Source organism: Bombus terrestris, chromosome 2 (assembly GCF_910591885.1).
Source record: "Bombus terrestris chromosome 2, iyBomTerr1.2, whole genome shotgun sequence".
NCBI lineage: Eukaryota > Metazoa > Arthropoda > Insecta > Hymenoptera > Apidae > Bombus > Bombus terrestris.
In genome coordinates this window covers 2,940,236-2,956,542 of record NC_063270.1, presented here as the reverse complement: position 1 = coordinate 2,956,542, position 16,307 = coordinate 2,940,236, and the positions used below count along the sequence as shown (strand labels likewise).

Here is a 16,307-nt window from a genome sequence, read left to right as displayed (position 1 = left end):
ATTATTAATGCATATTGCATATCATACGATTTAATACCGATATCAGAATTTTAATGAACGATTAAAACACCGATCGATAAGTAAATGTAATTTGCAGTTAAGGAAAGTGTTGAGTGTTTGTGGAGATCTATATCCCGATATAAAAATATTTATAGAGGATTTCTCTTTTATTTTATTTTATGTATTTCCTTGGAAGGCAATTGTGACGCTAACTACACAAATAATATAATTAAAAGCAACGGTATGCATCTCCGATTGATTTTTAGACTACTAATTATATAAGAGGAGGATTTGGAAGGGGAAATATTGGATTCGAATCATTAATCGGAAAGATCGCAATTTGATTTGATACAGTTACGTGTTCTTAGATCACTGATCTGACTGTGTGCATTCCAAAACAAATCTGGTAAAGCGATAAGACTAAAATTTTTATAAATCAACACTCATAAGTATTAATGATAAATCTGCTATCTTCTAACTTTCTTGACTAAAAATCTTGTAATATTGCAAGATAGGAACCAAGAACAGAAAGCAAGCTACAGCAAACATTCTCCAATAATTGTTCCATGCTATTTTTTGGAAAGTCGAATAAACGCTTTTTATTATTTCATTCGTTACATTTAGTTCGTGCTACAAAACGTTTAACAAATATTTGTAACTTCGTCCGCAATTTTTACATAATGGACTTCTTTATTTATTCAGTCTGACTATGAGATATAAATATTCATACTCCAAAAAATAAATAACGTCAAACGCTTATTTAAACTGTTTACGTTGATTATTTGCAAACTTGTTAGTAACTGTTACATCGATTGACAGTTTTCAATAACACGTTTTTTAAATATCGTTTTCCGTTTTCCTTATTCTATGAGCGATTATTATGGGCGATTCTTCTCTCGAACGGAACAATTACAGAGCTCATCACTCCGATCTGCAAACGATGAGCCAATTCTTACATCACATTTTAATGTCATTTCGCATAATAGAAGCACGAATGACGAATGTGTACATGAAGTAATAGCAAAATAACAGAATGTATACCCCGGAGGATAATTACATCCCATACAGGAGTCGTGCATAATATATATCGCGTAGTTTCAATGTACCGATATACAAATAACGGATAACGAGAGAATAGTTGGGCTCGTCCGTTCTCTCAAGTTTTTGCGAGGTGTGATATATGATGTATAGTGTGAAGTAAGGCGTGAAAACTAGAAAACTATGTGGTGGTATAGTGATATCTACAAAGTGATCGATTTGAAACGAAATAGTTGCTTTATATCGCTTTATAGTTGAAAATTTGAAGAGAAGGATGCGATAAAAATAATTTTGAAGCTTGAGATTTTTTAAAAGGTCTACCGTTTTCTAGAATATTCGATTTTTATTCCCTGCAAGCTTAAGAAAGATAAAATGTACGTATAAATTCACTTATGCCTCTGTCGTAAAACTGATGTCGGAATCTATTTTTCATATTTCCCGCGCAACATGATCCAGTTTAAAACCGAACAGGTTTGACGTATTTATGATACCGTGCGATGTATTGTGTCACAATGAAACATCAGATACTCCTTTTTATCAGAATCCATGCAAATTAGACGATAGAAAGTACTATACGTGTGCTTCCTAATTATTCCTATATCAGGAGTGAGAGTGTACTTCGATGCTTTATACCCATTATCCTTGATATAATTACGTCTACGTTCCACATCCATTATGCAGGTTATTCGAATAGATCAGCTCTCAGTATACACAGCATTACTCATCGAACTATGGCTGTTAGATTGTTCAATGTGCAGAACGATTTTCCCGAATGTAACCGAAGATACGTACGCGTATCTAAATAAGATGAATTTTAACTTAAATAGAAGGAGCAGAATAGAAGTGACATCCCGAAATAATAGTTACAAATACTACACATCTCTGACAACTGTACAACGCTAACCGTAATAAATAAAACTCAGTTTCTTGTTTCGCGTTAGCTTGATAATAACACTGCTTATGTGGAATTTTCCAATGGGCAGAAAAAATGTTGCATACATTGAAACTATGAAACGCGTACGCTGTCAAATCGTTTATTTGCATTCGTTTAACACAGAGTATGATACTCGTTTAACGCTGAAATTGTGGCGAACGTTCATTATTATACTTGCCCTTTGAACTTTCGCTGCCGACCGGTTCATTTCCCCGCGGTGGATACGCACGATAGGTAGCACACGTCGGCGAAGTGTGGTTTAAAATTGACTGCAAGCTCTTCCCATCCCTCGATACTGAAAGACCACTTGTTGCTCGGTTTCGCCAGTGATTCTCACTTGCGAAGTCACGAGTTACCGTTGACAAGTCTGGAAATCGTCTTTAACACGAAATACACGCGAAAATCGGTACACACTGCTCCTCTTCATCTAATCTGTAAACGCACGCATTAAACGTCAATTGACACTTCTCGGCGCGCAGACTGTTCTTGCAGGAAAAAATCGGGCATGAAGAAGGCGATCCGCGAGGGGCCACTTTCACGAGACACAAGAGCCGCCCGACGGGGGTACACATTGAGAATTCATGTTCACTGGCTCGGTTTTTACGGCCGATTATCCACGAGAAAAGAGTTTTTCGACACGCACGGTCGCGTGTCAGCATCCACGATGGTTCTTGGCGATGATCGGAACATTCGCGAGGAGATCGCGTTACCACGACCGAGGACAGAATGATGGCGATCGTCCAAGTACACCGTGTCGCAGATCCGCGTTAACTGTACGCACGCCGAGGTAACGCGCATTTTCGTGGGCGTGGAGCGGTGAATTAAAACGGGAAAATTAAGGACGATTGACACTGAACCGCCGCACATCGGGTCACGGCGGCCATTGCGCGTCCCGAGGCACACGCACGCCGCCGCTCACACGAGACAGCGCCACCCCACTTCGCACACTTCTCTACACGGTGTCCCATCAGTTTCCTCCATGCTTTTCAAAAGTATGCATTTCACCTACTTTACGTAAGCATTCCTCCTTTATTTCACTAATGATAAATGTAACGTTTTACAGAAATTCATAGACTATTTTCTTTATTTTCCATAACAGATTCGATAAAGCGTCCGACTTTACCGTTCGCAATTGAGATCCTAGGCTAAGAGAAATGGCGGGATAAAGGTAATATGTACGTATTTAGTACTTATATGTATATTTACAGAGTTGATACTTATAATTATCAATAGCAAAGGATTATAATATTAATTTCAATTAGATACATAGCGTGAATAATATTTTCAAAAAGTTGCATGGAGTTTTCTCAAGATTCTCTGAAACCATTTTTATATGCACAAATGCTACTGGCTTCGCATAGTGTAAAAATTTCGTTTTGCAATTTTCTTCGTTAACATAGTAATGTACATAAGACAAGTAATTGTAATTCTAAGACACCCAATATATTTAGCTGGTCCGGTAAGAATCCATTGCGTTGAAAGCGCAGCGTGTTGTTGGCTACCACGGTGCCCGTTACTTTTCTCCTGTGCTCACGTCATAGGAACTGAGGCTCGATCCCCTTCCACTTTCCACCATCAGTTTTGGAACCATAGTTCCATCAGTTATCAATACATATAACCTTCATCTTTTTACTGAAATCCGAATCGAAACGAAGAAACTAAGAAATTTATTACTAAATATGTACTCTTTGGTAGATTAGTTGAGTTTTATCTTAACAATTTTTAAAGCATATATTGCGCATATAGTATTCGAAAAAAAGGTATTAAAGGTAAAAACTTAGTTCTAGTAGAAAATATAATAATAATATAAAATATAAAATTTCACGTGTTCGTAGAATTCTCCTCTTCTGCATTACTTTTAGGAAAGTCTCGGTCAATTTTTATTCAATTTATCGTGAAATTGAATTAACGAGTAAATTCAAATTGAGCACATATAACGGGATTTTTTCAATAAACGCGTAGTTAAATATATAAGAGTGTTATTGGGTGAAACTAAACGTTGCCCAAGTTGTTCTCTCATAATTAAGCGTTTATAGATATAAAAATTGCATAGCAGTAGGGATGAAGACATTGATCGTGTTAAGTTTCCTCGTTTTAAAAACATTCGTGAAATGTTCCTGAAACATGTGCTGAAATCTTACACATTAAAAACAAAAATCCGACGTTCAAAGTAAGGCTACTCAAAGTTGAATATAGAATATCGGCACGTATAACGATGTGCTTCCGGTGATCGAACGGTACTAAGAAAATGAGGTTAAACATTATTGGTAATGTTAAACTTTTCAGGTCACAATAAACGGTCCATATACGTTATAGGTATATATTAGTTCCACATTATACTTATATCATATTTTGGTAGATATTCCATGAAATCAGTAACTACATTTTTACATAGAATAAAAAAAATGCTAATTGTGAAAATTTTATTTTCAAAATATGTAGTACCATAGAGATTGTGTGCTCGTGTTAGAAGTTAAATCGAACAGATGTACTATCGGTTCGTTAGTTTCTAGTTGTTTCTATATTTTGTTTTTGTACTTTCTTCGTTCTTGTTAATCGCACATTGACTTATGACAAAATGTCAATAATTCCCGCATTTACGATAAAATTGTACGTTCGATTAGGAAAAGCGTACATTATTATTCTCATCGCCATCTTTGTACCGTATGATCGACGATTAAAATTATTTTCAGTGACTGTAGTACGGGACCGTGACCTAAATTATTGCATGCGCTACTACATATTTTTTGCATTAGATGATAATAATTGCAAAATTCATTAAACGATTGTTCTTTTTTTTTCTTTACTTTTCTTTCATTAAACGATTCTTGCGATATTTGTGGATAGCACTCGCTACAGAAACCTTCACGGTGCATTCATTAGATTAGAGATCACTCTTTGTAGTCTAATAACCATTTTAATCATGTCTATTAACCGAATGCAGTGTAAACTGAAAATTTGTTCGCCTTATTATCTAGCATAGAAAATGTAGCAAAGAAAGCAATGCTTTCTTCAAGATATTTGGTAGAATGCTTTATAGTACCGATAATTCACACGAATAAAAGAAACGATAACATATATAAAAGCGTTACAAGATCTGACAAATGTGTCAATGGCCTACCACAATATGTACTACGAACCTAGGTAGATACCGTGAAAAAGAAACACAAGCGCCACATATCAGTCCGTGATTTACAATCTGTAAATTTCATGCGCATTGGCGGAAATGTAACATACAACGCGATTTTTATTAAAGTGATGAAACACAGTGGTAAGTATCTTTCCAATTTTAACAAAATATATATAAGTTTACACCTCTATTGTGTGCATATAATTATTAATTTGAATTTAGGTAAAAACGATACTTAATAATGTAGTAGGTCTCATTGTCAGTGGAAATTGAAAAAGAGAAAAACTATCGACCCTGCTCTTTTATCAGACTTTGAAAAAAAAAAGAATAAGTTAAATATTACCCGATTCATGTACTAACACTGTTTATAACATTCTACAAAGCGTATCTGTATCCACACTTATTCCGTAATATATGCATAGTTAACCCTCTTACTTACAATTTCTGCACGTTATCACACAAATATTTACTATCTACAAACGTTATGCAAAACGTGTTATTATCACATCTTGCACCGTTAGGTATCTGTGACAAAGAAATTCCTTTCGTTGCTCGCACGAAAATCATATCAGGAGTAAATAGGAGGCTGTTATCAAATGTTTACCGTTTCCACCATATTTATGCAATTATGCGTATAAAGTATAATCACATATCGCGCACCTCCCTAGCAAGAATGAACAGATTGGCGCCTATGACATTACTTTCTAATTCGTATTCTAAGAAATAATCGCATCTGATTTCGAATTGATTATGAACCATAAGCCGGTAATGAAGAACGGTGGGATAAAACATTATAGTCAGTTAAATTTCAGTTTAAAAAGTGATGCCAAGCATTTCCAACTTTCTTTCAGCTAAGTTCTATTCTGTAAAGGGTTTTTAACGTTTAATCTTGCGGGAGAAATTTCCTTCGTTATTTTGCGTGGTTGAAAAAATTTGGAAATGCAATTATTATAATAAAAAAAATAATAGATGTGTAAATATAAAAAAAAATAACGCAATAAATCTGAAAATATTATATATTTATAATTGTTTATTCAAGATTAATGAGAATACGAAAAAAAACTATTTCTGAAGTGACCAAGCTTTGTGTTTGATTCGTGCGCGTTTCCAGTGAAGCAGAGAAGTGATTTCAGCGGGGCGATGTACGATAAGCAGTGCAAATTTGTCATGACGGTAGAACCGTGGTGAAAAATTTACGCGTTAAAATATTAGCTCAGGGCTAAGAGCACGACGCCGTCCTTTTTTCGGTGCAAAAATCTATGTCTCTAATGGAGGGGTTAGGTACGGTGTTGCAGGTCGTTTACCTAACAGCAAGTAATATGAGTATAAAAGGACGGTCGAGTCGTGGCAGACAACTATTTCGTTAAAATATCTCAGGATGCAGCCGCGAACATTCTGCTTTATTGCCGTTTTCGTTGGTTACACCGTGTTTGTGTACTCCGCCCTCGGTACACCGGTCGCGGTCACAGAGGCAGCCACATCGGAAGAAGAAAAGATTCTCCTCGATTGTCAGCACTCGGATTACAGAACCTACATAAAATGCCTGCGGAGGCAAAAGAGACATCACGCCGTGCATGGGGATTTCGGTTAGATCAGACGACTTTTCTATGAGGCGATAAAAGTGATCAAATTGTTTGATGGTTGATGAAAATGGAATTTAGTTGTATCGATAGTTGATTATAAAACATCGATGCCGATATCTGTTTATTTCTTTTTTACGTTTCATCTTCTTCTTTATTAGGTATCTTTGTTAATAAAAGGAGAGCTTAAAAGTTTTAGTAGCAAAAATAGTGATTCTTATTGGTTACAAATATTAATTTTGTGTCCAGTCCTGATTCTTATTTGCTCGAAAATATGTTCTTTAATCATGTAAAAACGCAAGTGCAAAAAATAATCTTTATTCTAAAGAAAGGTAGTAACGTTTTAATGTGTGCTTTGTGAAATAAGACAAACCTTCCTAATTTGAGATTTAAATAAAAGAGATTGAGCGAGGGGAATTTAGCTTTGTCAAATCTAAGTTTTCAACTTTTGTGCTGTGTACAGTATAGACTGAAGTATTTTTCCTTCGTCATATAAGTACTAACAATATGATATTCTGTCTATATTTTTCTTTCCTATTCTTTTTATTCAGAATTTTTGCCAAATTATTTCAAATCAATAAATGTTATTATGAATTTTATCAAGATCATAATTGTTTGGAGTCGTGCGTGAAGAAATGCCAGACAGAACACGTGACAGGTTCATGTGAAAAGAAATGTGGTCACTGTTTGAAGAAAACAAAGCAAAAGCTTCAAATAATCACAGAATACGAAAACGAGTGCGTTTCTGGAAATTGCAACGAAACTAGTAAAAACACTGATCATCCAGGAAATACTAACTTCACCACAAATATCGAAATCCATAACGTTATTGGCAATGGAAGTGGAACGTGTTGTCGTGAGTAAACGATCGTTTTGTTAAACGTCTAAGTTTAAAGATGAAATTCTTATGTTATTACTTTGATGAGTACTTTGTTTAATTAGCTACGTGTCGACCACCAGTTCCGTGTTATGAGTCCTCCCGCGGTTATGAGCCCGCCCGGGGTTATGAGCCCGCCCGCGGTTATGAGCCCCCGTGCCCTCCACACATATGTCCCCCGTATTGGAATCCTCCTCGACCTTATCCGCAGGTTATAGCACAGCCTTCTGTAGGATTAGTCTTTCTACTAACGTTTGGATGTCAATATACTAATCAATGGCCTTGCTCCGATCAAGTAAGCCTGGTTTAAATATCATAATTTTATACCCATGACGCATATTCTATCAGAGAAAATGTGTTAAAAATTCATTTTAACATTACTTTTATTTTCTTTTTTTACAGTATATAAGAAATCCAATAGGGCCAATTGATTGTTCGGGTTGTTTATATCCACAGACCCAGATTAGGTGCGACGCGACTTGTTATAATATAGCGATTAATAAGCAGTATGGCGGTGGTGGCATAAGTGGTGAGTTCGATAGATAACGCAATGTGTAATATTATCATTCTTGATAGGATATCAAACTATCAATTAACAAAAATATCGTTATAAATAGATTTTAAATTAATGTATGACGTTTTTCTCTAACTTTCACTGTTCGGAAAAAAATGGAAAACGTTTTTGTAGCATTTAAATATTACAACTGTGAGAAAACGATAGATACGAAATGGACAGGAAAATCGCATTGTTAACAAAAAATTAACTTTTTAGATATTGTATAATATTAAAACTAGAAAGTTTATGAATTAATTTTTGGGGAACACGTATAGTGGTTGTAATAAATATTTTCATTTTCAGGTACCCTCGGATAATAAGCATAAAAAAGTCAATAGTATGTTATTACGGAACTGTAACAGCTATAAAAGTAGAAACATAGAAACCAAAATATAATACTTATAAATATATGATAAATATAAGTAAAATATAATTACATTAATTTATGGTTTCTATACTTTAATTTAGACATTACAATAAATAAAGAATTTCTTTGTTAAAACTGTCTGATTTAATTGAACCTACGAAAGGAGAATATCCTCGGATATGTGGTATACATAATAAAATTATGTGTTAAATCACACTATAGAAAAGAATTTATTAATATTTCTATAAAATTGTGTTCAGAAAATAGTTGATGTTAGGAGTTTAAAAAGTTCTACCCACGCACATCACTTATCGTCATCGCTTGACGACATTCTGCGCCCATAGATGCAACCTGTTTAACATGAATGTAAATGATTGCATACCACAAAGGATGTGTAGAATACTCTAATCGTAAGTCTTAAATATGTACCTAGGCCAGCGGTTTTCAACCTGGGAAGTGGTCCTCCTAAGGGAAGCATCAAAATTTTTTAATAACATATTAATTTTCATACTATAATATCTACAAATAAATAAAACTTCATATCGTAACGCACGTATATGTTATAGGAAAACCTTGTTATTATTGTGTTAATTGTAATTTTCAGTTTTTTTTGTAATAAAGTTTTTACTATTTAAAACGTGTCTATATTATTATATCTATTTAAAAAATAAAAGGTAGGAAGGAGTGGAAATAAGTTTTTTTTCGGGGAGACGTAGTAGCATAAAGGTTGGAAACAGCTGACTTAGACGATTATACTTTTTAAATCTTTTAACGTTTGTACGGTTAACTTTCCTAATAACAAATTTAACTTCTCAAATTATATCCTCTTTGATATCTGTATATACAATGCAAAACAGGCAGATCTATTGAGTGATAGATTAAGGAACTCAAAAGTCATTGCTGCACGAACTTATGATCAACCTAGGTAATTGTACTCTCAAATATCATTCGTGTAGCAAAGACTCGATAAAACCATCGTATTTTACGCGTTTTGCGAACCTCCTCAACGCCGTTTCCAAAATCAGAATGGGACACCTGTTGATTGAGCAGAACCTTTACTTGAGGAAATCTATCTGCAATGGACATCTTGGTCACGTGCCTGTGTAGGTGTCGATCAGTTTTTAGCCGAGACATGTCCCGTTTAAAAACCGAGAGCCGATACAAATGTCAACATCAGGTTTGCACTAGCGTCTTGCTTAACACTGATACGATATTGGTTTAGGCCTTAACCAGGAGTGAAATAGTAAAATGGAGAGGTGCTTTCGTGGCAATGTTTCCGCGGGGACGGTAATTGATGATGATCTCCTTTGTTGGACTAGTGATCTCCTGCGGAGGAGCGAGGCTTGATGCGTCAGGTGTCGGAAACAGGTGCTGGATTCACGATGATCGGAGCACGGCGCGGTCTTCCGTTCTGTTCAGGTGCACCGTGCTGAAACATACTGCTATTACAGTTTACGATGAGGGCTGAGAAAACTGACGGAATTGTTTCTTGCGTTTAAGAGCGCAGGTGAAACGAAACGCGTACGACTACGTCAAAGGTACCTATATTGCACGTATATATTGTGCCTGAAGTTTACTCTGGTATAAAACTGCTAACGGTAATGGATTCTATTTTATTCCAGTCGACGCTATAACAGTCAATGAACTTCGGGGTAAACTATCGTCGTTTCATTGTTGTGACGACCACTGCGAGATCGGAACATTATCTGTGGATTTCAACAATAATCACCGATGTCTTATGGCTTGGAAGAATGGAAACATTGCGCGTATGAGTGTATTTCATACCATTTATTTCATCCCCTTAAAAGCTTAGATTAAGAGAATTGCTAAAGTAAATTGCATTTTATCGACGTTTCGATCTTGTTTGCGATCTAATTTAGAAGCTGCTGGGTAGCTTTATAAATGAATTAAACGTGGCACGCATTTTATAGATACTGAAAAGAATAAATGAGAATTTTTTTATATTATCATCGTTCAATAATTTGACGTTTACGAAGCTAAGTGTTTTTCACATTTATGTACCTTACCCTCGATCGATTGGCGGTTAATGAAATTTGCAAACGGTGAAGGAACGTATATATATTGTTTAATGGCTTAAGAAGATCGTAAGTCGAATGAACTATTCGATTGAAAATATCTTACAAACACGTACCTATTACATGTTTCGTAATACGATGGATAATGTTGGATAATAGCGAAAGTGGTCGCAGCATTCAGCCGTGGGAATGGCAGCTTATTTCTCCTACTCGCACATCCATTCGAGCTGTAGATGTATTCTTTTCTAAGCAGAAGCTAGTATTAAGATAAGTGTTCCAACGTCGTCTCTCAGAGAAGATTCGCGACCGCAATATTTTATTGATCTTCCAAGAAGCCCATTGTTTTCAAGAGATTTTTTTATCATGTACAGATACGTGTTTCTCTTTCTTAAGTCCTAAGCACTTTCTTTGTCATACGAAAATAATTATTTCCGTAATTATGTATTTAAAATATAAACTGCAAATATGAAACGTAAGTGTATCTCCTTGAACTATTATTATTATAATCTCCTTATTTATAAGGATGAAGTATAATGCTAGTAAAACATCATAATTATAGCCATAATTTTGACGATACGGTAAGGTTTTTTTATTTACATATATGTAGTATCGGGGCCAAAAGGCCTAAGGTATCGGCCGAATTGTAAACAAAGTACCGTTTAGCATCAATGTACCTTTAAGTGGACAGTTTTCGTGAAAAGGCTGCGTGACCTTAACCACGGGGGGTTTCGGGATACCTGTTCCGAGGAACGGGAAAAGGCAGAGTGTGCGGAGTGGACAGAGCTTGAATTGGGAAGCAGAAAGCTGCATGCGAGAATAGAACGTAGAACAGCATTGTAATCATTTCGTTGCTCTTAATAATATATATTCAATCAAAACATCATCACTTGTCCTTTCTCTCTAAGACCCATTTGGATACTACATATATATGTATACATTATCATTGCAGTGTTAAGTATCTGACGCTGCGTCAGCTTTACGCTATTCTGATTTTTTATCCTTATCATAGGAAATGTTTGCTTTGTTGTAAAACGAAAGAAATTTTCAATAATATATTTATAACGAGGCTACCATGTCAAGCAAGCTTTAACATGACATTATGTATTATTCTTAACATCAGATCGTATATGTATTTTCTTTCGAATTACACAACCGATCGTGTATGAATTCATGGAAAGTTATTGGAAATAATTTTCTCTTCTTCGCATGTGTCACGAAAACTTGTGGTATCGCTTTTTGCTCAATCGTCGTTTCTGTATAAATCACATGTACGTTACACGCACATCTAATTATTTATTATAGAGTTATGTAAGATTTAGTACTCAAGTTTGTAAGAAATGTAATCTATATTTCGTAATTGTATGTTTGCGATAACGCGATCGTAAATCTTTTAACGAGATAACAATAAAATAATGAAAAACCTAAACTCAAGTATTTTATTCATAAACTGCTTCACGTCTAAACAATGCTATATAAAAATACAATAGAAAGCATAATCGATAATAAGCGGACTTATGGTATTTATTTGTGAAGTGATATTTATCGGTTGCAGGATATTTTCGCGAGTAGATACTAATGTAATAATTGTATTGTTGCAGAAGACAACTGGTTTCTGCTCGAGAGAAGGTTTCATCAGCGAGCATTCGCCGTGCAAATTCCTCAGACAATAAGATATTTTATTTGTTCCTTGCGATGTTACACAAAATGAATCGAACGCCTTCCCTCTGAACAATCAAATTTACTACGGAGTACCGTCCATTCTGCTCCGGGAACGAGAGATCCTTTCTTCCTGTCAAGGAATCGTTTCACGCGGCGTACGCTTGGTGCAAGGATAAGTATCGTTATCTTGTTGAGGTCAGTAAGTCTAGAGACGGAAGGACAATTTGCGAAGCTTTCGAGATCCATAAACATTAAAATAACATTAAAATAATGTTACTTTTAATAACATTACTTTTTTCGGTAATTATTTAGAAAACTACCGCCATCTTGTATTTAAATAACTTTTTAAATATTTTTCTTTGCATGTTACCGCCGGATCGAAATCCAAGACGGCGGTAACTTTCTAAATAATTATACTTTTTTCCTATAAAATGTCATGCATGCGATATTGAAGTGAGATTAAAAAGATTGTAAGAAATACGTATTTAACGATATTCTATATTTCATAATTATACAATTTAAACTACGCTTCACCGTTGCTATTTCAAATATGCTCAGCTGATATTCGACTCGATACAATATCGTTCGCTCGCCGTATTGCGCGGTCACGGAAAGGAATGGCCCTCCTGCGAAGGCAAGGGCAAGGGCCTCGTTGTCACCCGATCAGACGAACATCCACCGTTCCTTGTCTTTTAACTCATGCCTTTGTATTTTACGTGACATATTGCGCATCTTTCCCGAAAATGTTTGGCAAACAGTCACTCGTTGACTCTCGAAAATATATTCTAAGGATTAAGTTCCTCAGAAATGAAGAATAATGGGACTGAAAATAAAGAAGATGGAAAATGGTCTTTGTTTCCTTAATTGAACTAGTAATATAATCTAAAAATGTATTGTATAAATATTAAACATATTAAAAAGATATTGTCACAAATACAAATGAAATTTTATACATAGCAAAAATCTTCGATTGGAAGTATGTAATCGCAGTAACTTTGCTTTTATTTCATAGAAAACACAGAACTGGATCTTTTTCGTTAGAAGTACTCTCGCATATAGTCTTACGACGTTTAATCACGTTAGAAAGTGCAGAATCTTTTTCACTGGGAATGATCGCAGCACTCTCCTCGGTAATGTTATGGCGTTTAATTCCACACGGCATACAAAGTAGAGAATCTTTTTATCATGGATGATTTTAACACTAGCGCGATATAGTAATGTCAGGACGCTTAATCCTATAGAAAATATGAAATTGGAATTTTAGAAGCGATTGCAACACCTTTGGATGTAATGTTAATGATTTGAAAGAGGAAGTGCCTATCTTTTAGATTACACGGTGTATCGTACAGATGCTTATGTATGTAATACTGTAAAAAATGTACATCGAATAGCGGACTAAGCAAGTCAATAATATCTTCTTTCAATCTTTCTACGTCATTTTCTTCATCATCGTTATAAATTACGGAACGTTATCTAAATACATATGTAGTATCGTGTAAGTACACGAGCATGGCATTATTTATCGATTAACCATAGAACAGTATAGTTTCAAATAGTTTGTTTCCATAAACTTCTAAATACTTTGATGTTCGTTCTCCTCAAAATATATATGAAACATCGAATTATGTTAACATTGTATTTATCTTCTATGTAGTAATTAAATAATTAGACGATTTGGATTTCAATCAAGCGTAATGTGCGAGCGATTAGATTGGTGTATTTATTTTGTCTTCGTTCGATTAGATTTATGGTATACGATATGGTGGAGTGAGTAATCTGCGAATATCGAGTGTCGAATGGTAAAGATCAAATGTTTAACGTTCACGTTAGAATATCGATTGCGATTATATAAATATATGTCTTATGAGTAAAGCTAGAAAAAATGTTTCTACAAATACTTTCTATCGCAGTACACAAGGAAACATTAAGATAGTATACATAATTTTCATCGATCAACTTAAAAGCATTCTATCCATATTTAACTTTGTCGAGTTTATAGAACAAACGAGTAACATCGATAGGTCACCCACGAATTCGCGCAGCTAGCTTTTTTCCAGTCACTCGAATTCAAAATTCAACGAATGTTTGCACAGATCCTGGATATCCTACTTCCGTCATATTGTGCAGTAACAGTATACCCCTCTTTGCCTCCATGAAAAAACTGGACATTAAATTTTCACGGTTCAGTGCCATTGAACGCGAATTTTTCTGGAGAACTAGATCCACGATGACGACGCGACGGGAACGTCCCCAGGGGAGGCCGCGGGGGCCTTCAAAGAGGCCGCGTCGCATATGGCACGCGCAAACGGCTCGAGGAGCTGCCAATTAAACAACCTACTCGTATCCTAATACACAGGTATGTACACGTGTATGCCACACCTTTGCCTGTCTTCTTTTCCGGTCACCGCTCTCACAACTATTAGTCGAAAAATGTAACGCGCCCTTGCACAATAGCGTCTTCCGTTTCGGGGGGTTCTGCCTCAAAGCTTCATGGGAGTCCACAATAGTTCCTGAAGGAGTTTAATAACGTTCCTTTGTACGATGTTCGCGTTCACTGAATGGAAGTAATGCTTGCAAACTTTGCAAATGGAATGCACGAGTTGGAAATTTAAGGTTTCAGCAGATGATTGCGTTTGAGATGATATATTTTAACGTTCTTCGTGTTATCGACTATTATCAGACGGTTTAGATTGTTCAGATAGTTTAGTAGATGATTTAGTTTCACAAACTTACTTTAATCTCACATTTTCATATTTAGCAGTTGAAAGTTATATATTAAGTAATATATAATGGCTTCGTTTTAATCTAAATACCTGTCATTTGTCGTACGTTTTCCTTCCTGCAAAATTTGTCTACTTAAACGTGAATAAATAGGACTAGAGGGTAATACAAAGAGGCTTTTAAGTCAAAATTAATCGTTAACATGTTCTATAAGACCGGGCCGATGCGAGGCTATCTAATAAGCTTTTAAAGTTTATTTAAATTTTAACATTAACTTTTTAAAATTGTTACATTAATTATTTTGTTTGTTTGTTAGATAAAGAATTAGTTTGTTACAAAATATTTCTATGATAGACACAAGGAGTTTATTCTACATTATAGAAATATGCTTTCATCGTAGAGAGAAGTTTCAATCATGTTAAATTTAAAATTGGATGTCATATATAAATTAATTTAGCTACTCCTACAGACGAGAATGAGAGATTTTAGCATGTCCAAATTTCAATTTGCAGGAGAAAAATGATTAATACCAAAAGTATAACGGAATAGGGAGCCATTAAGGTATAGGAAGATAAGGTTGTTAGACCCTGATGACTTCGAAAAAGCGCTTCAGGCATCGCTTCTCCGGGATGTTGTCCGGTAGAGAATATAAGGATCCACTCGACCGTGAAACGATTGGTTATATTTAGCATTGTTAAGAATGAATGGAAGTTCGTTGAAATTCGTTTCTCAAAGGGTTGCACTAGTATGCTCTACAAAGATGGACTACTTCCCTATAAAATCGTACTTTGAAAATGAAAATTATTATACATGAAATACAAAAATTCAATTAGTTTATAATTTATATAATTAAGATGTTATGATCATTAAGATATAAATTTTAGTGTTGATATTCTCGGACATGTGTAAGAAAACGTTACTTGAAAACGGAGAAATCAAACAAAGAAATTTGTTTGATCAGGATCGGAACACGAAAATTATCTAGTTGTAAAAGTTCTATAATTAAATTTTATTGGCAGTATCCTTCCTACAATTATCTACAAACTATGCTTCTACGCTTTATTCGTAAAACAATATGTCCATAAGGTTTACTCGGTTCAAGAAATTTGGGACCCTGGACATCTCAAATCACCGTTAACGGTCACGCTTAAAATTCATCCGAACATTTTCAGAATGGTTTATTCTTGGTGTTGGTTAATGGTAATACCTCATAAAATTTGTTAATCTATTTTTAAACAAAATTAAGACACAAGATTAGATATCGATATCGTTTATAATACATATAATAATATATATAATAATATAGGTATCGATTAGATATCGTTATACAAAACAATATTTTCAAATATGCGTACGATCGGGGGGTATGCGCGATACAACAATTACTGCTATACGATAATAATTTAATG

At 35.0% G+C, this 16,307-nt stretch overlaps 1 protein-coding gene across 1 annotated transcript; it reads left to right on the top strand.

Moving 5' to 3' along the window:
- Positions 1 to 6,708: 6,708 nt before the first annotated feature.
- On the top strand, positions 6,709 to 8,552 carry LOC105666313. Its single transcript, XM_012314470.3, has 4 exons — positions 6,709 to 7,538; positions 7,625 to 7,854; positions 7,962 to 8,088; positions 8,419 to 8,552. Exons 1-4 carry the CDS (start codon positions 7,190 to 7,192, stop codon positions 8,430 to 8,432), a joined length of 720 nt encoding a protein of 239 aa, XP_012169860.3. The 5' UTR covers positions 6,709 to 7,189; the 3' UTR covers positions 8,433 to 8,552.
- The last annotated feature ends 7,755 nt before the right edge of the window (positions 8,553 to 16,307 follow it).